The 22,897-nt window shown below is 42.4% G+C and overlaps 1 protein-coding gene across 2 annotated transcripts in view; it reads left to right on the forward strand.

Annotated features, from left to right (window-relative positions):
- PRDM10 (PR/SET domain 10) overlaps positions 1 to 22,897 on the forward strand; it is a 102,848-nt gene that overhangs the window by 41,349 nt on the left and 38,602 nt on the right. The window contains exons 4-8 of one of the 2 annotated variants that reach the window (XM_030794575.1): positions 2,049 to 2,108; positions 12,285 to 12,510; positions 14,677 to 14,918; positions 16,753 to 16,956; positions 22,043 to 22,115. In XM_030794575.1, coding sequence (XP_030650435.1) covers positions 2,049 to 2,108; positions 12,285 to 12,510; positions 14,677 to 14,918; positions 16,753 to 16,956; positions 22,043 to 22,115 — 805 coding nt within the window. Of the gene's footprint in view, positions 1 to 1,973; positions 2,109 to 12,284; positions 12,511 to 14,676; positions 14,919 to 16,752; positions 16,957 to 22,042; positions 22,116 to 22,897 lie in introns of those variants that run through there. The other variant, XM_030794574.1, reaches the window with a different exon arrangement.

The following is a 22,897-nucleotide window of genomic DNA, read 5'->3' on the forward strand; positions in this document are numbered from 1 at the left end:
GCGCGGTGGCTCACGCCTGTAATCCCAGCACTTTGGGAGGCCGAGGCAGGTGGATCACGAGGTCAGGAGTTCAAGACCAGCCTGGCCAAGATGGTGAAACCCTGTCTCTACTAAAAATATAAAAAAGTAGCCGGGCGTGGTGGTGGGCACCTGTAATCCCAGCTACTCAGGAGGCTGAGGCAGAGAATTGCTTGAACCTGGGAGGCAGAGGTTGCAGTGAGCCGAGATCGCGCCACTGCACTCCAGCCTGGGTGACAGAGCAAAACTCTGTCTCAAAAAAAAAAACGATCTGTGCTCTCAAGGAGCTTGTAACCAACTTGGCAGAGGAAGATGTGATTTATTTCTCGACACTAAATGCAATAAGGAGTTAGAGTATGGGTTCGTATATAGCTCTTCTCTCCAGTTGACTAGGTTATGAATTTGTTATTATTCCTAAGTATCAAGAACCAGGCCAAAAATGGCTCTGTGAAAACATACAGATTATGTCAGCTCAATGTGTAAGAAAGTGTCCTGCTAAGCTTATTAGCTACCACTTCTTAATAACTTACTGATTTGCAAGGCTGTACTAGAAGCAAAGATGTTTACTGGTAAAATCTGTACAATTATAGCTGCTTTTATTTTATTTTTTTGCCAGTAACTTGCAGTATAGCTTCCAAATGAGTGACACCAATATCCCCCAACATATAAATGTTAATTTACATTGTTAGCACTTTACAATGTATAAAGTACTTTGAAATGTATATCTTTAACATCTAAATTGCATACTGTTTTAGTAGCATCTTGGTAATAAAAATTTGCCCTCGTTTGATATTTAATAAAGAGGCTCAGACCACTCCCAAAAAGAAATGAGGCCTGCCTAATCAGTGCCTTTCAAATCTACGTAAGTATGAAATCACTGAAGACTTAGTGGTACTTTTGGAATACCCCTGCCTATATTAAAATAAGATTAGTTTATGTAAGAATGTCCTGTGACCAACTTTTAGTTTATTACAATGTCACTAAATGTCTGAATTTGGATAATTTTTATTTTACTTACTTATTTTTTATTTTTTTTGAGACAGAGTCTTGCTCTGTCTCCTAGGCTGGTGTGCAGTGGCGCAATCTCAGCTCACTGCAACCTCTACCTCTTGGGTTCAAGTGATTTTCCTGTCTCAGCCTCCCGAGCAACTGGGATTACAGGCACCCACCACCACAACCAGCTAATTTTTGTATTTTTAGTAGAGATGGGGTTTTGCCATGTTGGCCAGGCTGGTCTCGAACTCCTGACCTCAGGTGATCCGCCTGCCTTGTCCTCCCAAAGTGCTGTGATTACAGGTGTGAGTCACCACGCCCAGCCAGATTTTTAAAAACTTTAGAAGAAAGGACATTTTGACATTTTTCTGGATTAGAGATATTAACTGTGGTGCCCTGGCTACAATAGTTTCGAAGAATTTTCTCTAGTTAGCTTTGCTGCATTATGAGCCAACTTAGTTTATGATGATTAATTTTTTTTTAATTATGACTTTACTGACTGTCCAGAAAAGAACTCATGGAACATTAAGTTCAATTTATTTTCCTTCTACTTCTCTTCTGATAATAAACATGCACTTACATTTGAAATAGCTGTAATCCTTGGGTATGTAATCCTCTTCTGGATGCCTGTCTATCTCCATCCATTTTCATTTAATCACAAGTCTACTCCTGTGAGCAGTGTTATGTGTGAACCTGTGAACCCTTGTTCATGTCCTGTCTCTTTTGTTTTCATGAGATGCCTTTTTAATTAACTGTGACATTCAGTCCCAAGAGAGGCTTTGCTTAGCAGTAAAATTGTGAAGTATGTTAGCCATTGGGATGGTTAGCTTATACAATCTCTTTGGAGCCATGTGAATGAAAGGCTTTAGCTAAATTTAAGATTACTATCTTTATTTTCTGTATTAATGAAAGATTATTACTAGCTGAAATGGGAGTTAACTTTTCTAAAAATTAGTGCTTAGCCGTAGGATAATTTTTCTGTGTAGGCAGGCTATCCAAAGAGCTACTGATAATTTTTTGTTTGTTTGTTTGTTTAGACTCTGTTTACAGACCCCGGCCAGGTAGCTTATGTCCAACAGGATGCTACAGCTCAGCAGGTAACCAATTGCCTTTTTCTTGTTTGGGGATAACACTGTGAATGCCACTGTGCCTGGAATGCCCCCATCCCTTTGCACTGCACCATCTCTGGATGTTTGTTTCTTACATACTGAGAATGTTCTCCAGCTCCTTTAATGAAAACAAAGCAAAACGTAACATAATATTAACATATTTCAGTAAGTATATACTGGAATAATCTGGTAATAGAAAGTGATTTGTCAGATAAATTTTTTAAAATAAGCATATAAACAGAGTATTTGTTCAAGTACCAAAGAATAATCATGAGGTTTAAAAGTGTCTCTTTTTTTTGGAAATTGATATAGCTTTTGTACTTGCTCTATTTTTAAATACTGAAAAAAAATTCTTGCTTAAATTACATATAAATTTGGTTCCAATTTTCCTCGTGCCAGCTTCTAAAAAGTTGAGTTCTTCTTGGTTTTCTTTTAAAACATTTCTTTCCCATTACCTTCATTCCTGATATATCCTACTTGGCTTTGATGACTTCCTCCTTATTTTCTGCAAGAATGTGAAAGTGATAAAGAAGGTGTGGGAGCAGCTGGGCACAGAGGCTCATGCCTATAATCCCAGCACTTTGGGAGGCTGAGGTGGGAGAATCGTTTGAGACCAGACTGGGCAATATAGCGAGACCCGATCTCTGCAAAAAATTTAAAAATTAGCCAGGTGTGGTGGTGCACACCTGTGGTTCCAGCTACTTGGGAGGCTAAGGTGGAAGGATCCCTTAAACCCAGAAGTTCAAGGCTACAGTGAGCTTTGATTGCACTACTGCACTCCAGCCTGGGTGGCAGAGTAAGACCCTGTCTCAAGAAATAAATAAACAAAAACCGAACAGGTTTACTTCCATGTCAGTTAGTGTGCCTGTAATTTGTTTGTATTACTGAGTGCCACGACTGATTAATAATTAAATTATTCTCATTAAGAAGCACTTTCTGGCCAGGCGTGGTGGCTCACACGTGTAATCCCAGCACTTTCGGAGGCTGAGGTGGGCGGATCACTTGAGGTCAGGAGTTCAAGACCAGCCTGGCCAACATGGTGAAACCCCGTTTCTACTAAAAATACAAAAAACTTAGCCAGGCGTGGTGGTGGGTGCCTGTAATCCCACTTACTTGGAAGGCTGAGGCACAAGAATCACTTCAACCTGGGAAGTGGAGGTTGCAGTGAGCCAAGATTGTGTCACTACACTCCAGCCTGGGTGACAGAGCAAGACTCCATCTCAAAAAAAAAAAAAAATTAAATTAAAATTTAAAAGAGAAGCACTTTCTGCTTTTTTATTTCTTGGTAGAAGATTTGTATGCTTCTATTTTAAAATTTAGAAAAATGAACACTAGTTGTATTAATATCATCTGAAATATAGAGAGGGTTGTTAGGAGCCTTTGTTATATAAGTTGGGGTTAAATTCATTCATGATTGGCAGTGAACGGCGATGTAGTGGGGTCTTTGAACTTAAATGAGAATTGTTATTTATTTTAATAATTTTTTTGTAATAACTAGGTATATTCTTGACCCAAACCAACCTCATTTCTGTAAATACTTATTGATTCCATCAAGCAAGCAATGGATTTTATATACATATATGGATATACTATTATATACTTCATTTATTATTTTACATGTAGATTTTTTTTATTTTTTATTTTTTTTGCTACTATAAAGAATGCTGTCATGGATATCATATCAGATTATTTCCTTAGGATAAATACCCCAAAGAGAAAAGGTAGAGACAGAAGATATTTGTATTTTAAGTTAAGAACCAAGCTTTTTGTAAAAGTGGAAGAAGATACAAATATAAAAACCAAACCAATGAAATAAAAACCCAGAATTCTAAATTTGAATTGGAATATGAATATGGACTTGTAAGATGTTTTCTCTTAAAAAACGTGTTTTCTGGCCAGGCGCCTGTAATCCCAACACTTTGGGAGGCTGAGGCAGGCAGATCACTTGAGGCCAGGAGTTCGAGACCAGCCTGGGCAACATGGCAAAACCCTGTCTCTACAAGAAATACAAAAATTACCTGGGTGTAGTGGCTCATGCCTGTAATCCCAGCTACTCTGGAGGCCGACTCTGTAGAATCACTTGAACCTGGGAGGTGGAGGTTGCATTGAGCTGAGGTTGTGCTACTGTACTCCAGCCTGGGTGACAGAGCAAGACTCTGTCTCAAAAAAATAAAAAACAATCTGGGCGTGGTGGCTTATGCCCATAATCCCAGCATGTTGGGAAGCCGAGGCAGGTGAATCACCTGAGGTTAGGAGTTCGAGACCACCCTGGCTAATATGGCGAAACCCCGTCTCTACTAAAAATACAAAAATTAGCTAGGCATTGTGGCTCATGCCTGTAGTCCCAGCTACTTGGGAGGCTGAGGCAGGAGAATCGCTTGAACCCAGGAGGTAGAGGTTGCAGTGAGCTGACATCACACCACTGTAATTCAGCCTGGGTGACAGAGAGAGACTGTCTCAAAAACAAAACAAAACAAAAAACAAAAAAAGCAAAAAAAACCACAAAAACGTGTTTTCTAGTTCTGGCCATTGAAGTAGTTTAGACATGATGATCAACCCAGCAGCAGTGAGTATCCTAAATGCTGCGATGTGGTCTCTTAAATACGATTCACCAGCAAAAGGAATTAGGGCTTTTTGGAGAAATGACAGATTCTAGCTCTGGGGCAGAGAATGTACCTATGAACTTGGAGCATCTTGTCTTCTTAGACTGCAGGGTTGCTATTAAAAACTTCTGGTTTCCTATGGCAAGAACTTGAAGGGGCCAAAATGGGTCAAATTGACCTCTAAAAAAGGATAACATCTACAATAGATTAAAGTACCTAAATATGCGTAAAGTCCACAAGTTCATAGTGATACTAAAAGAAATAACTTACTGGATCGGTCACTTTTTGAGGATGCTAGAATTTACCATATTATTGTAAAAACTGGCAAATGGAGGAAAAGAATCTTGTGTTTCTCCTTGAAGGTACTCAGGTAACCAATTACTTGATGAGGGAAATTTCTTTATAGAAGCATTGCTACTAATAAATAAAGAGGGGATGATTGACTTAGAATATCACCATTTTGCAGCCGCTAATGACATACGGACCTAGGCAATGATTATCAATGGTAGCCTGAAACCATCAGGAAAAAGCTGATGAGGAATGGTATAATGGATAGATCCGAGTGATACTATCACCAACAGAGAGACAGCCGTTCATGATATGCCTCCTGGTATTGTATACCTCCTATTGCATTATATCACATATGAACTATTCTTCCCCAAAAATCAAACTGGAATCTGATTGAGTGTCTAGATTCAAGTACCAGATTGAGTGTCTAGATTCAAGCATGGTAGACAAAATGGAACAAATTAAAAGATACACATGAATGCAGTCAGCAAAACCCAGCCTGTGGGAGATTCCCTAGGACAAATGGTTTAGTTTCTTTTCCAAATAAATTGCAAGGGAAAAGAAGAGGAAGGGGAACGTACCTATTAAAGGAGACTTCAGAGGCGTATCAGTCAGATGCAATATGTGGACCTTGTTTGGATCCTGATTTGAACAAGCCAACTGTAAAAAAATATATGAGGCAATTGGGGAAATCATAACACTAAGTTGATATTTTATAGTGTCAAGAAATGACGGCCGGGGCCGGGTGCGGTGGCTCACACCTGTAATCCCAACATTTTGGGAGGCCGAGGCGGGCGGATCACAAGGTCAGGAGATCGAGACCATCCTGGCCAACATGGTGAAACCCTCTCTCTACTAAAAATATAAAAATTAGCTGGGTGTGGTGGCGCATGCCTGTAATCCCAGCCACTCGGGAGGCTGAGGCAGGAGAATCGCTTGAACCAGGGAGTTGGAGGTTTCAGTGAGCCGAGATCACACCACTGTACACCATCCTGGCAACAGAGCAAGACTCTGTCTAAAAAAAAAAATAAAAAACACGGAAATGACGGCCGGGTGCAGTGGATCATGCCTGTAATCCTAGCACTTTGGGAAGCCAAGGTGGGTGGTTCACCTGAGGTCAGGAGTTTGAGACCAGCCTGGCCAACACAGTGAAACTCCATCGCAACAAAAAATACAAAAATTAGTTGGGTGTGGTGGTGGGCACCTGTAATCCTAGCTACTCAGGAGGATGAGGCAGGAGAATCGCTTGAACCTGGGAGGCGGAGGTTGCAGTGAGCTGAGATCGTGCCATTACACTCCAGCCTGGGCGATAAGAGTGGGACTCCATCTCAAAAAAAAAAAAAAAAAAGACTAATTTAAATTTTTTAGGTATGATAAGATATGCAATCTAAAAGTCATTTCATTGTACTCAACTATTTACAGATGAAAACGTATAATGTCTTGGTTTTGCTTCTCCCAGTGAGGGAGGAAGAAGGTAGGAGATTAGTTGAAATAAGATTGGCCATGAATTGGCCAGGCGTGGTGAATCACATCTATAATCCCAGCACTTTGGGATCGCCGAGACAGGAGGACCACTTGAGCCCAGGAGTTAAAGACCAGCCTAGGCCACATAGTGAAGACCCCTGTCTCTACAAAAACTAAAAAAATTAGCCAGCCATGGTGGCACGTAATGTCAGCTACTCGGGAGGCTGAGGTGGGAAGATCACTTGAGCCTGGGAGGTTGAGGCTGCAGTGAGCTGTGATTAAGCCACTCTGCACTGTAGACAGACATTTTGTCTCTTAAAAAAAAAGATGTTGATTGGCCATGAATTGATAATTGCTGAGCTGAGTTATGGATACATGAGGTTTATTATACTATTCTATTTGATATTTGTGTGAAATTATTTTGATAATTGATTTTCTAAATTGCTTTTCAGACACTGAAAATATTTGTATTCCCACCAACAATATAGCATACAAGGGTGCCCCATTTCCACACACTCTTGCCACACTGAGTATTTGCATTCTTTTCAAATTTGGCCAATCCGATAGGCAAATTTTTGTTGTTTTAATATTAAGGGATAGTTTTAATTAAAGGCTTCGTTGCCATTTGCACTTCAAAGGGCCCTTCATCTTTTCCAATCTCCAGAAACAATCTGCTTGTTTCATGTTTTGCTCAAAAGGAAAGTTGTACTCAGCTCCACAAACCCTGACATTACAAGACAGTGTAACTATTGGCTTAGCATCTTTCTTTGTTGTAGTTTCCTTTCAACCAGCACAGTTTTTATTTCTGGTTATAACACCTCAGTGGTTGTCAGTTTATCTGGTGACCTGGATAAATTCTGGATAGAAAGTTAGATTGAGGGTTTAACACAGATGATGGTATTTTTTTGGTTTTTGTTTTTTTTTCTTAACCAAAATGTTCCTATTATATTTTCAGTTGTTTTTAGTGGGGGCAGAATGTGCTTGAAGCCTTTTTCGTGTATGCATTCCCTCGTCCTTAAGAAAGGCATCAGTGGTCTCCAGGCATAGTCTCCCTTTGTTTTTGAAAATGAACATGTGTGACTCCCCACACACTGAGAGGAAAATATGCTGCCCTGATAATTGGTCTCAGTAGGAATCAAGAAGCATTCTGTTGTGTGTGCTGCTGTCCAGCGTCGTCGTTTCATGTTTCACTTCTCAGATAAATTGTATCCTGAAATGCATTATGTCCTTTCAGAAATAATTACAGAGAGTGGTATTAAGTGGGAAGGAGAAAGAATACCATAAGTTTATAGATTCTTTTTGCTTTTACTGTATTTTATGGTACATGACAAAATGCACAGGATTAAAATGGTTTTGCTTCGTACTCTTTTCCTCTAAGTGAAACAGACACACACTGCTTGCCAACCTACTGCCTGGCTATGACCTCGGGAACATGTGTAGTTACCTTGTTGCCCAGGTATTCAAAGCGTGGGTGACGTTTACCGCTTCTGCTGCCCTCCTTGAATAGACCGAATTCCATAGGGCCATTGTGATGTAGTGGAAAAGGCAGTGCAGAGTCAGAATTTAGACTTCATCTCTGCCACTTAGGAGCGTTGTAACATCACCTGGCCTCAAAAGAATTCAAATACGTGCCTAGCACTCAGTCAACACCAGCTGAATTTGAATTTGTGGTTCATTAAATTTGTAATGCATGCCTGTTGTGTGTTAAGGTTTGTGTTGTCTAGAAGTGTACAGTTCTTATCTAGAAATGATGATCACCAGCTCTTTCCATTCCTTTTCTTCTTTTTTTTTTTGTTTTGTTTTTAAGACGGAGTCTTGCTCTGTCACCCAGGCTCTGGAGTGCAGTGGTATGATCTTGGCTCACTGCAACCTCCGCCTCCCTGGTTCAAGCGATTCTCCTGCCTCAGCCTCCCGAGTAGCTGGGATTACAGATGCTTGCCACCACGCCCAGCTAATATTTTGGATTTTTGGTACAGATGGGGTTTCACCATGTTGGCCAACCTGGTCTTAAACTCCTGACCTCAAGTGATCCACCCACCTCGGCCTCCCAAAGTGCTGGGATTACAGGTGTGAGCCACCGCGCCCGGCCTTTCTGTTCCTTTTCAACAGTAGTTTGCATGTTTCTGGTAAATATCCAAACTCCGCTTTTAGCGTCAGCCCTTAAAGGTGATGCTGGAGTGTTTAAGCATTTCCTTTTGCCACAGTCTGTTAGGAGAGAGGTCCAGCATGGGGAAGTGAAGGCTGGTTTTATCTTGATGTCAGCTTTCCCAGCAGTGGTAAGAAGCCAGTCACGTTGCCAAACCAGTGTCTTTCTGACAGCATCTGTTGGGAAAAAAAATACATCGCGGTTTTACTAGAATAACTGAATTGCTGAATTCATTCTTTCAGGTTGGCTCTGCAAAGCAAGTTTATGAGGAGTAGAGGTATACACATGCTTTGGTTTGTTCAATATGTGCTAACATTTATCACTAACCCTGGCGTAATGCTTAAGCGCTTAGGACAAGGGGCAGTATTGTAAGCTGTGCTCTGAGATGGGGAGCAGGAATACAGTCACATCCTCGCAGGTTCTGATGAGGAGGTTGAGGGGGAGGTGGCCACAGCAGCTGCACTGCTAGAAGTTCCCTGTGGAGTTCTCACCCTCACAGGGCATTTTATGCTGTTTTTATTGAAGCTGAGGCAAAAGCGTCTTCCAGAATTTTGGCCTCCCACGTAAAACTTTCTAAAAGACCCTGAGTTGCAGAAGTGGAATGTCAGGCAAAAGTTAAATGAGCATGTGTTAAGTGTGCGGATGCAGTTTGAGATAACCGGTTTGATCTGCTTTCTGGAGACCGAGTGTTTCAAATGTTGGGCAATGCTCTTACACTGCCGTTGCAGGTCAGGCCCTCAATAAACACACTCAGTACCGTTTCTTTAGGGTTCTTTTTTAAATTATTATTTGAGACAGGGCCTTGCTCTGTCACCCAGGCTGGAGTGCAGTGGCACCATCACAGCTCACTGCAGCCTCAACCTCATGGGCTCAAATGATTATCCCATGTCAGTCTCCTGAGTAGCTGGGACCACAGGCACGTGCCACCACTGCCCAGCTTAATTTTGTATTTTTTGTAGAGACAGCGTTTCACTATGTTGCCCAGGCTGGTCTTGAAATCCTGGGCTCAAGCAATCCTCCTGCCTCAGCCTTGCAGAGTGCTGGGATTACAGGCATGAGCCATCACGCCTGGCCTCTTTTTTTGGTGGGGGGGTGGGGTGTGGGTGGAGTTTCTCTCTTGTCGCCTAGGCTGGAGTGCAATAGCGTGATCTCGGCTCACTGCAACCTCCGCCTCCTGGGTTCAAGCGATTCTTCTGCCTCAGCCTCCCGAGTAGCTGGGATTACAGGCACCCGCTACCATGCCCAGCTACTTTTTTTTGTATTTTTAGTAGACAGGGTTTGACCATGTTGGCCAGGCTGGTCTCTAACTCCTGACCTCAGGTGATCTGCCCACCTTGGCCTCCCAAAGTGCTGGGATTACAGGCATGAGCCACCACGCCCAGCCACACCCGGCCTCTTTTTAGAGTTTGATAAGTTCTTCGATAAAGATGCACAGCAGAAAAAGGATGTTTCTGTGAGTACTGCAAAGACTTCCTCTATAAGCCTGAAGGGATTGGTGTTATTTCCCAAAAGGCCAAATATATTTCAACAAATTAATCTTCATTGAACACCTACTTTATGCTCAGCGATCTTTTAAATTTGAGAAGGAAGTACATGATATCTTCATGGTCCTTAAAGAACTTAGGATAATAATGATTAATACTAAGCACTTACTAAATGCTATACACTCTGCTACTGGCCTTATATACATATTGTTTCACTTAATACAACAACCTGAGGCGTGTATTACTTTGTCCATTTTACAGACAAAGAAACTGAGGTTCAGAGAAGTGTAGTAACTTGCTAAGTGGCGGGGCAAGGATTTTACTCTAAATGCCTGACTCCAAAGCCCATAGTCTATTTCCCTGAGGTGCAGCTGGAGAGGCAAGATGGACTCATGTGAAAACGCATACTCATCACCAAAATAGATGGTGTTTGGCAATGGCTGCAAAGCTGTAGGGATAGTTAATGTGTGAGATGTCTGGATCTAGAGTCTAAGGATCTTGGCAGACGGGAAGAACAGATAAAAGTAGCGAAATGAAATTTACTGGAGATAAATGCAAAATCCCCCATTTAAGTAAAAATCAGCTCTTGAAGTCCTGATGCGGGGAAAAATGGTTTAATAGCACTCTATGAGGGGAAAAGAGGACTTAGAGATTTTAGTTATCTGCAAGTTCAAGATGGGCCTGGAGTAGAACAAGGCGGCCAACGTAAACACTAATGCGCCCTGATGTTGTATTAATAAAAATATGGAATCCACTGCGAAATAAACGAAGACAACAAGATGATCAGGGAGCTGGGAGTTTGGTCATGTGAGAAATGACTGAATGAATTAGGATTTCTGGGGCTTCAAATATTTGATTCTTGTGGCGGAAGGGTTACACTTATTCTGCCTACCTCCAGAGGAAAGTCCTGGGCCCTAACAAAAGCGTGGAAGATCTGGGCTCCACAGAAATTGTCATAGAACTATTCCAGAATGATTCAGGCTGCCTGGTGAGGTCGTGAAATGTGGAAGCAGATGCTGAGTGCTGTTGTGGAGTGGGATTCTATGGCTCCAAGGGCTGCAGGAGTTCAGAGCAGAGGAGACTCAGGGAGGGCTGGAGGCATCAAAGGAGGTTCATTGGGAAACCGGAATGTGGTAGGATTTAGAAGGTTGCTGAGGAAAGAGTATTTTAGGTGAGGAAAACAACATATGAGAAGATAAAGGGAGTGGCATTTTTAAAAACTTGCTTTATTTATTGAATAGGACATGGCTTGAGTATGACCTTGTGCTAATTGGGCAGGAGGAGCAAGATTGAGTAAAGGGATTCTAGGCCAGTGTACAATCCCGTAACACTTAGATTGGAGGCAGGAGAACTTTTTAAGGTACCATTTTTATTTTCTGCCAGGATATTTGATAAGATAGCATTAACCTAATACATGACCCAAACTGTGTCTTATTTGCAGGAGATTGACTTCAGCATAATGAAACAAGCAGGCATCTCATCTCTTTCATTCTTACTTAAAAACCTCAGCCTGCCTGAGCTGTTTAAAAGGAGAGCTGTGAGCTGTTAAACTTTGTTAACCATGTGCTGCATGACGTGTTTAGTTTTAAAAGACAAGTGGTTGAGGATAGGTCAACTCATTTACCCCCTCCAGTGTGGTATGGCCACTCTGGAAAGGCGAGAGGGACCCCCACCCCAGGTTGAGTTCGGATGTGGAAACTGATGATACCTGACATGTGCACACATCGAAATGGTCTGTTGCTTACCTATTTGAAGTCTCTGGGAGACAGGGCAGGCCTCTCAAGCAGTGTGAAACGGCTGAATGAGCCAGGAAGAGACCAGGTTTTATTAAGTTTAAGGGGTGGGGTCAGGACGCAGGTGGTCAGGGCCTTGCCAGTTTTGAATCTCCCACTGCTGCCAAAGGAGGGAGCACCTGAGCCTTCTTAGCAGCCCGCCCAGGTGTGGGACAGAAGGGGCAGAGGGAAGGCAGAGGCTTAAAGGCTGTGAGCAGTCAGATCAAAAATGAAGCCAGCTCTTCCTCACAGCCGGTAGATGGAAGTCATTTTTCCAGGGCCTGGAAGGAGTTGGTATGAAGACTAGATTTCACCCAGCCCTTGGGCCCTGTTTGTGCCAGCGGGCACCAGCGAACCGAAAGCAGGTATCCGTGTCTGCTTACTCTGTGCCTTCAACTTTTGCCCAGGCCTCATTGCCAGTTCATAACCAGGTGCTGCCTTCCATCGAGAGTGTGGATGGGTCCGACCCTTTGGCAACTCTGCAGACCCCTCTAGGCAGACTGGAGGCCAAAGAGGAAGAGGATGAGGATGAGGACGAGGACACTGAGGAAGATGAGGAAGAAGACGGCGAGGACACAGATCTGGATGACTGGGAGCCAGACCCGCCCCGGCCCTTCGACCCACACGACTTATGTAAGTGTGGGCACTGGACTCCCCCAGGGAAGCTGTGTCCGTCTTGTGCGTGTGTGTGTGTGTGTGTGCATGTGTGTGTGTGTGTGTGCATGTGTGTGTGAACATAGCTCCCATGCATCAGGTCCTTCCGTGTGCAGCCAACTGTGCTACATTCTCTGCTTGCTTCATCCCACCTGGCCTTCACTGCAGCCCTTTGAGGGACACTCTCCTTCGTTTTCTGATTTTACTGACGAGTAAACAAGCTCAGAAGATTGGGAAGCTCGCTCGGGGTCACATAGGGACAAAGGGGCATCAGGCAGCCGAGCCCAGGTGTCTCACACCAGAGCTTCAGCTACCAAACCACCATGGCAGATTTGCCCGATCCTGCACCCTTCAGCCACTTCAGCTTTAACAAGTTTGCCTTGCTGCTTTGCCTCTTCCATGATAGCCTTTTAAGAATGCTGTTCTATCCCAGGCGTGAGTGCCCTGCGTCTACTACCTCCTTTATGCCCTCCATGGCCCTACCATGAGGTGGGTAGCTTTCCCAGGGCTGTGCCAATAATTTGAGGGTCAGGACTCCAGCTCAGGCAGTCTAGCCCCTCGGCAGCACCCTTGGTCAGCCACCCCACCCTACTGCTTGCTGGGGGTTCAGATTCCACCACCAAGAAACCATCAGTTTCTTTCTGTGGATTTTCTTGCTTATGTGGCAAAGTGCTTACTCATTGATTTGCATTACTGAGGCCTTCAGAGCTTTGTGGTTTCATCCTGTTTCTCCTGGTCCTTCTGTATGGTGGCGGTAAAATCTGTCTGCTTGGGCCCAGTGATCAAGCTCCACATCTAATCTCAGTTCAACAGAGAATTTGCTCGTTTTGGTTTTCCTTGAATTCATACGTTTTCTTTTCTTTCTTTCTTTTTTTTTTTGTTGGTTTTTTTTTTTTTTTTTTTTGTCTTGTTTTGTTTTGAGACAGGGTCTTGCTCTGTCTCCCAAGCTGGAGTGCAGTGGTGCAAGCTCGGTTCACTGCAGCCGTCTGCCTCCCAGGTTCAAGCAATTCTCAAGCCTCAGCCTCTGGAGTAGAGTAGTTGGGACTACAGGTGTGCACTACCACGCCCAGCTAATTTTTTTTTTTTGTATTTTTAGTAGAGATGGAGTTTCACCATGTTGGCGAGACTGGTCTCGAACTCCTGACCTCAAGTGATCCGCCCACCTCAGCCTCCCAAACTGCTGGGATTACAGGCTGAGCCACTGCACCTGGGAAAAATTCATACATTTTTGAGGCAACTCCTAAGTCAAATGCACAGAAAATCACTTTAAAATACTAATACAAAGTAGCTCTGTTATTGGAGAATTGTAGAAATTAAAAATAACTATTTCCTAAACCAGGTCACCATGCAGCCAGAGTAAGGTAAAGCATGTTAAGTGTGTTAAGGGTTGTGGGCATGGCCTGTGTGGTCCATTTGCTCTCCTCCGTTTTGGGGCTGTACCTGTCTCGTTCTGGCAGTTAGCTTACAGGTGGGTGCTCCTGGCAAAGAGACAGTGTGTGTGGCCGGGCTGGTGCAAACTGAGTGCTCTTGGAATGGGCAGAAAATGTCGTGTCATCCCAGTGAATGAAGGGATTCTAAATTTGTTCATTTTAGCATTATCTAATCAGACAGTATGCACTGAACTCTCAGACTGCACAACCCTTTTTCCGTTTGAGTTAGGCTGAGATATAAGACTTCCGTAACTCCCTTTGAGAAAATTGATGAAGTAGTATTGTCAGGGTTCCTCCCTGGCCCCGGAATAGTTTTATTGAGATAATTGGCATACTATAAAATTCACCTATTTTGTCTCATCAGATAGTGCAATTTAGCCTGATAAGCCCTTTTTACTCTTCAGACATGTTGTAATTGATTTGTAAATTTAGTGGCCACTATTCAAAGTTCTCTCCAGCAAAGAAGTCAGTCATGGCCTGCTAGTTGTTTTTGGCAGGCATAAGCAAATTCTGTCTGATTTTAGAGGAGAATTACAGGAGTTTTACTGGTTTACCAGAGAGAATGTACTACTGTTGAATGGGTAGCGCCATTAGGAGTTCAGTGAATTTTGGCTTGAAAATGCAGATGGGGTTTTTTCAGGTCAGAATTTTTTTACCTCACATCAAGTCCTTCTGAGGAACTGGACTTTTCTTCAAGACTGTCTCTCTTTTGCAGGGTGTGAGGAATGCAATAACGCGCATTCTTCAGTGTGCCCAAAGCACGGCCCCTTGCACCCGATCCCCAACCGGCCGGTGCTCACCCGGGCAAGGGCGAGCCTGCCCCTGGTGCTCTACATAGACAGGTTTCTGGGCGGGGTGTTCTCCAAGCGGCGCATCCCCAAACGCACCCAGTTTGGCCCCGTGGAGGGGCCTCTCGTCAGGGGCTCGGAGCTGAAAGACTGTTACATTCACCTCAAGGTAATTTATGCTTTATCACACTTCACTCCTGTTGTTGACCAGTGTTTCAAGGAGCACCGTGTTGTCTACTGAGCCTCTTATTCCCGTTTCTTAGCAGCTGTTTGCTAGTATTCTTCTTTCTATCTTAACTTGGTTAAGTGGAAACTCACTAGTAAGATGGAGGTTGCAATTTTAGTCCCTGAAGGCGTTATAGGAATTATTCTGAGGGGCTACAGTGGTTTTCTAGGGTTGCCGTAGTAAAATACCACAGACTGGGAGGCTCAAACAGACATTTAGTTTCTCACTGTTCCGGAAGCTGGAAGTTTGAGGTCATGGCATTGGCAGGGTTGGTTTCCTCTGAGGCCTCTCTCCTTGGCTTGCAGAAAGCCACCTTCTCACTGTCCTCACAGGGTCTTTCCTCGGTGCTTGCATGTGTCCACGTCCTAATCGCCCCTTCTTATTTATTTATAATGTTTGTATTTTATTTATTTTTTGAGATGCAGTCTCGCTCTGTCGCCAGGCTGGAGTGCAGTGGTGCGATCTCAGCTCACTGCAACCTCTGCCTCCCAGATTCAAGCGATTCTCCTGCCTCAGCCTCCTGAGTAGCTGGGACTACAGGTGCCTGCCATCACTCCCAGCTAATTTTTGTATTTTTAGTAGAGACAGGGTTTCACCATGTTAGCCAGGGTGGTCTTGATCTCTTGACCTCGTGATCCACCCACCTCAGCCTTCCAAAGTGCTGGAATTACAGGCATGAGCCACCGCATCTGGCTAATTTTTATATTTTTTATGGATACAGGGTCTCGCCATGTTGCCCAGGTTGGTCTTGAACTCCTGAGCTCAAGTGATCTTCCTGCCTTGGGCTCTCAAAGTGCTAGGATTACAGGCATGAGCCACCTCTCCTGGTCCATCTTTCCTTCTTATAAGAACCAGTCCTGTTGGATTAGGACCCACCCTAATGACCTCATTTTAACTAAATTACCCCTTTAAAAGTCCTGTCTCCAAATGCAGTCACAGTCTGAGGTACTGGGTGTTAGGGCTTCAACATGGATTTTGAGGAAGACACAGTTCAGCCCATAACAGGGCTTGCTTTCTTTATTTAAAATAATTTTGACTGGAATGCAAAGAGAATTATGTAGGCTTAATGTAATCTGCTGTGTGCCAGTAATGTTTGCAAGAAAACCACTTTCCAGTTTTGAAACAGATCTGACCTGTAGACTCTGGTTAAAGAATAGCTCCCTGTATGGTGAAGTGTGTCTATAGTCATCTCTTTACAGCTGACCCTTTTGTTTCTGTCCAGCCCTCTCTGCTCCTTGCTTTGTGGATAACCACTCCAGAGAACTAGGAAAGGGCAGCAGGAAGGGGTGAATATTTGGGATGTGTTTTTTGACAAGTCATCTGCTGTCATGGGGAGGTTTGCTTTGCGTTCTCAAAATCTCCAAGCAAGAATATTACTTTGTAAAGAGAAATGCCTATCCCTGGGCTGCCTATTATAAACGAATACAATGAAACCCCAAAAGCAGGCAAATTGTAATGAGCTAGAGAGTATTTTGCTTGCATTTTCTGGCATATTTATAGCATTTTTATCATGTTTTGTGAAATATTAACTAAAGCTACCCAATTAGGTTAACTTTTAGATTTTGCCAGCCAATTTTCCTACAGTTGAGGCTTCAGAAAGTACCTTTTCCCTTTGACATTTGGCAAGTCATAGGTCTAGGATTTTTGCAGATACAAAGGAAAGAGCCAGGATGTATGGTTAATTTTAGGAGCAATATTTTGCATATTGTGACATTATAAAATGTGTCTCATATTGAAGGTTTTGTTTTGCTTTTGGTGTGGCTTTTTTTTTGTGCAGGTTTCTCTTGATAAAGGGGACAGAAAAGACAGGGATTTACATGAAGACCTGTGGTTTGAGTTGTCTGATGAGACGCTTTGTAACTGGATGATGTTTGTACGGCCAGCCCAGAATCACCTGGAACAGAACCTGGTGGCTTACCAGTATGGCCACCATGTGTATTATACAACCATAAAAAACGTGGAGCCCAAGCAGGAACTGAAGGTACAGTGCTGCCAGACCCGTGCTGCTATTTGCTAGCAAGAGTGATTGTTTAGGACTTTTTGCAATTTTATTTTCCTAAAGTGGGTTTGTTTAAAAAAAAAGGAGGAGGGAGGTCATTTTCTGGTTATTCACATACTTATTGAGTAGCTACCATGTAGTATACACTGTCATAATCCTGTAAATAGAATGAAAAGTATATGGCTTTTATGCTTATCAAAGGGCCTATGTGAGGCCAGGCCTGGTGGCTCACGCTTGTAATCCCAGCACTTTAGGAGGCTGAGATGGTTGGATCACTTCAGGTCTGGAGTTCAAGACCAGCCTGGTCAACATGGCAAAACCCTGTCTCTACTAAAAATACAAAAATTAGCCGAGCGTGGTGGCGGGTACCTCTAATGCCAGCTACTTGTGAGGCTGAGGCAGGAGAATCGCTTGAACCAGGAGATTGCGCAGAGCCAACATGAAAGCCTGAGGTCCAGGGGTAAGGAGGTGGTAGTTCTGGGGAGTAGACCAGTACAGATGCTCCTCTACCTATGATGGAGTTAGATCCCGATAAGCCCCATTTAATTGAAAATATTGTAAACTGAAAATGTACTTAATACACTCAACCTACGAATGTCGTACCTCAGCCTGGCCTGCCTTAAATGTGATCAGAACACTTGCGTTAACCTACGGTTGGGCAAAATGTTCTAACACGGTGCCTATTTTACAATAAAGTATTGACTGTCTCATGTAATGTATTGGATACTGTACTGAAAGTGAGAAGCAGAATGGCTGTATGGGCACTCAGACGATTTCTACTGAACGTGTCTCACTTTCGCACCGTCGTAATGTCAAAAAATTGTAAGTCAAACCATCGATAGGAACGCATCTATATCTGTGACGGAGTGATTAAAGATGTCGGTTAACTTCATTTACACACTCCATAGTTGGGAAACAGATGTTTAGATGTATGGGCAAGATGTTTAGATGTATGAGCAAGATTTTTTTCTTTGTATGAATGTTTTACTCAAAGAATCCTATGTACTGACTTCTGATTTCAGAAATATATTTTGGGGTAATAACTTGAAATTTATCTAAATAATAATTCTTGATGACATAATAAAATTTTGCTATGATTCTAAATGAAAATTCCTCTTTTAAAATAAAGATTATATTAAAAACATGCCAAAAGAGGGGATGAAAATACTCTTTAGCTTCCTGATATAAATGAAAAATAGGCAAGAAATGATCATATAAGTACACAAACACTGAACTGCACAGTGCCTCCATATGGTACAAATTAGAAATGGATACCTCTTCTGAGGGAGAAAGAATCCTGGATTTTGTTCAAAAGGTATGCAGAACCTCTGTTTTTGAAACCATCAGCTAGAGAATCCATAAACCCCAAATAAAACATGTAAAAGGAGATTCGTATCTCATACCATGTATCCCAATAAATTCCTGATTAGAAAAAAAGCTGAGGTGAATATTTTTTAACTGTGAAGGGCAGATTTTCTCTTTTAAACCAGTAGGTAGAACTATAAAGTTGGAGAGAAACAAATAAGAATATAATAGTTCAGTCTAATGAACAACCATAAAACAAATCAAAAGACAACAGAACGAGGGAAATATTTGTAATACACATCAAAAGGTTCAACTTTGAAAACTGACAGACCTCACTACACCCAGATGGACAAATGAACAAATGTCAGGAATTGACTTTATCTGGAGGAGGAAAGAAATAGTAAAAAAAAAAGTTTTAAAACAAAAAATAGCGAGTGCATTCTGGGCTTAATACCTACATGATGGGTTGACAGGTCCAGCAAATCATCATGGCACGTTTACCTATGTAACAAATCTGCACATCCTGCACATATACCCTGGAACTTTAAAAAGTTAAAAAAAATTTTCAACATTAATAATTTTAAAAACCCTCAAAATAACTGTGAGCTACTATTTATATTTAAATTAGCAAAAATAAATGGATACAGTACAATGAATGTGAATGTTTAAAAAATAAGAATGTTGATTGTAGAATTGGATTTCATAAAACATTTCTGGAAGTATATAGCAAAAATGTTCTTGGCTGAGTAAATCTAATCATCGAACGTTAATCAGAGGAAATAGTTATAAAAAGAAGACAGTACTAGACTCTACTGTATTTCACTGACCCTAAGATACCAATGACTCGGCCGGGCCCGGTGGCTCACGCCTGTAATCCCAGCACTTTGGGAGGCTGAGGCGGGCGGATCACGAGGTCAGGAGATCGAGACCATCCTGGCTAACACAGTGAAACCCCGTCTCTGCTAAAAATACAAAAAATTAGCCGGGCGAGGTGGCAGGCGCCTGTAGTCCCAGCTACTCGGGAGGCTGAGGCAGGAGAATGGCGTGAACCCCGGGGGGCGGAGCCTGCAGTGAGCAGAGATCGCGCCACTGCACTCCAGCCTGGGCGACAGCGAGACTCTGTCTCAAAAAAAAAAAAAAAAAAAAAGATACCAATGACTTTAGGATGCACTATTATTTTATGCACCATTAAGAAAAAAAGCTACTATTATAGTGCTTTTTAAAAATAAAAAATGGTTAGAAGGAGCTATTTTAGACTTATTTTGACATAATTTTAAAATTACATCATACTTGTGCATTCATAAAAAGACACACTGAAGCAAAATAAATTGGTTGAGGTATAAACCACTTTGTGTGCAGAGCCTGAATTCTTTTTCCTGCATCACTGTTTGGCTTCATTGTGGATGTTTGTGCCTTTCTGTATGCTGTCATCTTCTGTGCCATTGAGAGTGTTGATGCAGCTGCAATATTTTAAAAATAAGTGTTCTGCTGTTGCCCCTGGGATGTTCCCTCAAGCCACTGATCACCTTCCTGCAAGTTTTGACACTGTGCTTTCCCATTTGATTGAACTCATCTGTGTCTTTTTCCTCACTTGAATCACGTATCCTCGAAGTGGGGAGGCTTTGGATCAAGCCTGTAGGAAGTTTCTGACAGCTGATGCCTTACTGAGAAGCCCTGCAGGACGCACGCCAGCCTTGCATGGCTTTCAGATTTCTTGTGTTTGTTCTGAGGGAAATGGCAGATCTTTTTGGCCTTGATTTGCATTGCTTGGCAAGTGTTCACTCATGGGGTGTCAGTGGGCTTATAGCTGAATGAGGTGAGAACAGTACAAAGAGCTTGACCAGGTTTGTGCAGGAGGAGTGAGCAGGTAGCAAGAGCTCCATCGTGGCCATGACTGTAGAAGGCCCTAGAGTGTGAAACACATCCTGACTTCTGACCTGTGAAAATATTTAAAAATATACCTTGGAATTTATTAGGGTAGGATTTATGATAGTAAAATGATAATCCATCTAAAAGTACAACTACAGGGGCATAATTAATTAAATTATAGAATACAGACTATATGACTGTTATTCCACAGTAAAAAATAAAGTGTCTTTATAAATATTTCCATATACTTAAAATAATCCATAAAAATTATATATGATTAATTCCTTTAGTAATTGATATATTGAACCCTTACTGTGTTTGAGACCCTAGAAAACATAGACCAGCTCCCTATGTTCAGGGAACCTCTATTCTAGAGCAGAAATGGACAGAAAGATGTAAACAAGCAAATAACTCATGGGGTAAGTTCCATGAAGGAAACAGATGGTGCAGAAAGAGCAGGTAACAAGAAAGGGACCGATTTTGATGTGATGGTTAGCGAAGGCCCTGCTGACGAGGCACTACTGAGGCTGAGAACTATGGAATGGGGCCAGCACTACAGAGGGTTAGGGCATGGGTGAGGGCAGAGAGCCCAGCACTCGTGGGGGTGAAACAGCAGGGCTGAAGGCTTGGGGTGGTGAAGCACCTGGCATGTTTGAGCAGCTGAAAGCAGGCCCTGTTGACTGAAGTGTGGGTCAGGGAGATTGACAAGGGCTGAGGTTGCTTTTCCAGGTTGGGGAGATTGTGGAGCCCTTTGGAGATTATCATCAAGCATTTCAGGTTTACTATGAGACGAGAAGCCGTTGCCTGCATGACAAGATCTGATTGTGTGTTCTTTTTATTGATATATATTAGTTGTACATATTTTTGGGATACATGTGATATTTTGATGCCTGTATATGGTGTGTAATGATCCAACTGGGGTAACTGGGATTTGAGGAGACCACTCTGGCTACTGTGTAGCCTGCAGAGAAAAGGAGAGGCCAGTCAGAAGGCCAAGTGGTCATCCAGGCAAGAAATGGTCTTGGCATGCATCAGGGTGCAAAAGCAGGGATGGAGAACAATTGAGGGAGGGGTAGTCCTTGCTAAAGGCATATAGAAGCAAGCAGAGAAATCAAAGACACCTTTCAGGTTTCAAGTCTGAGCAACTGGTTGGAAGGTATTCATCAAGATGGGGAAGATGGGTGGAGGTGTGAGTTGGAAAGCATTGAGAATTCCATTCTGGACATGCTAAGTTTGATCTGTTTATGAGACATCCAAAACATCCAGTCAGACACACTCAGGGAACAGAGAAAGAGGGTCTGGGATGGATATATTAATTTGGGATTCATTAGCATAGAGTTGGTTGGAAATGAATATGGCCTCCTGAGGTCAAAACAAGAAGGCCCTACACTCTGACTAAGCTTCGAGCCACACCAATATTTAGAAGTTAGGGAGAAAAAAAAGAGGCAAACAGAGTGAGCAGAAGTAGCCAGTGGGTGGGTGGGAGAAGGTGGTTGCCTTTGAAGTTGTCATTGGTGACCCCAGTAAGGGCTGTTTGGTGGCAACCACTGTGACTACAACGCTGTAAAAACCGGTGTTTAAATACAGATAAGAAATCAGAGGAGGCTGTTTTATTTCGTTGAAGAGACTATGATTATAATTCTTGTGAAGTTATTCTAGTAACAGAAACTATTTTCTGAAAAAGAAAACAGGCAGTGCGTCTTGGCAAATGAACCTCCTGACTGATCTGCTGGAAAGGTATTGCAAGGGGAGCCCACAGCATGATCTTTTTTTCCTTTGTTAATGGGCTGTGGAAAAGCCTGAATTGTGTCCTGTGAGCAGGAGAAATCATTTAAGCATGCAAAAAACGTCTGGTGATGTCCCTAGTTCTTGATGATATACTTGCTTCTTGCAGGTGTGGTATGCCGCATCCTATGCTGAGTTCGTGAACCAGAAAATTCATGACATTTCTGAGGAAGAAAGGAAAGGTGGTTAGACGTTTATGTTTTACATTTTCTATATGAATTCCAAATTGTATATATCACATCTTTATGAAACCTCTCTTTTTTTGTCTCAGTATATTTCAGAAGCTATTCCAGTAGGTTTTTTAGAGACACACGTCTCCATCTAATTCAGTGTCAAATTACAATGACATTTACATTTCTTTCCTGTGTGCTGGAAAATAATATTTAATATAATGAAAACTTCCAAATACCAAATTAGAACCTAGATCAGAGGATGATTCCTATCCAGATTTTATCATCTCTGAGGATATGCCAAGGCAGGTATTGGCTTTGTTTTTAATGCAAATGTCACTGAAGTATAATCTACATACAGAAAGCTGCGCACATCATAAGTATACGGCTTAAATTTTCACAAAGTGAACACACCCATGTAACCTGCACCCAGATCAAGAAACAGAGCATTAGTGTGCCCCAGAAGTTTCACTGTGCTGCCTTCTAATTCCTACTCACTCCCAAGTGTAACTCTCTCCTGACTTCCAGTACCACACATAAGATACGCTTGTTATCGAATTGTGCATAATAGAATTACATGATATGCACACTTTTGATGCCTGGGCATCTTCTGCTGAACATGGTATTTGTGAGATTCATCCACACTCGTGTATATAATTCTAATGTATTTATTCTTATTGTTATTTGGTATTCTAGTGTATGAATGTAAAACAATTGATTTATCCATTTTACTGTAGATTTCGTTGTGAAATGCAATTCTGACACTAACTATCCAGAGTTAGGTCAAGTTTCAC

The sequence above is a fragment of the Nomascus leucogenys genome, chromosome 15 (assembly GCF_006542625.1).
Source record: "Nomascus leucogenys isolate Asia chromosome 15, Asia_NLE_v1, whole genome shotgun sequence".
Taxonomy (NCBI): domain Eukaryota; kingdom Metazoa; phylum Chordata; class Mammalia; order Primates; family Hylobatidae; genus Nomascus; species Nomascus leucogenys.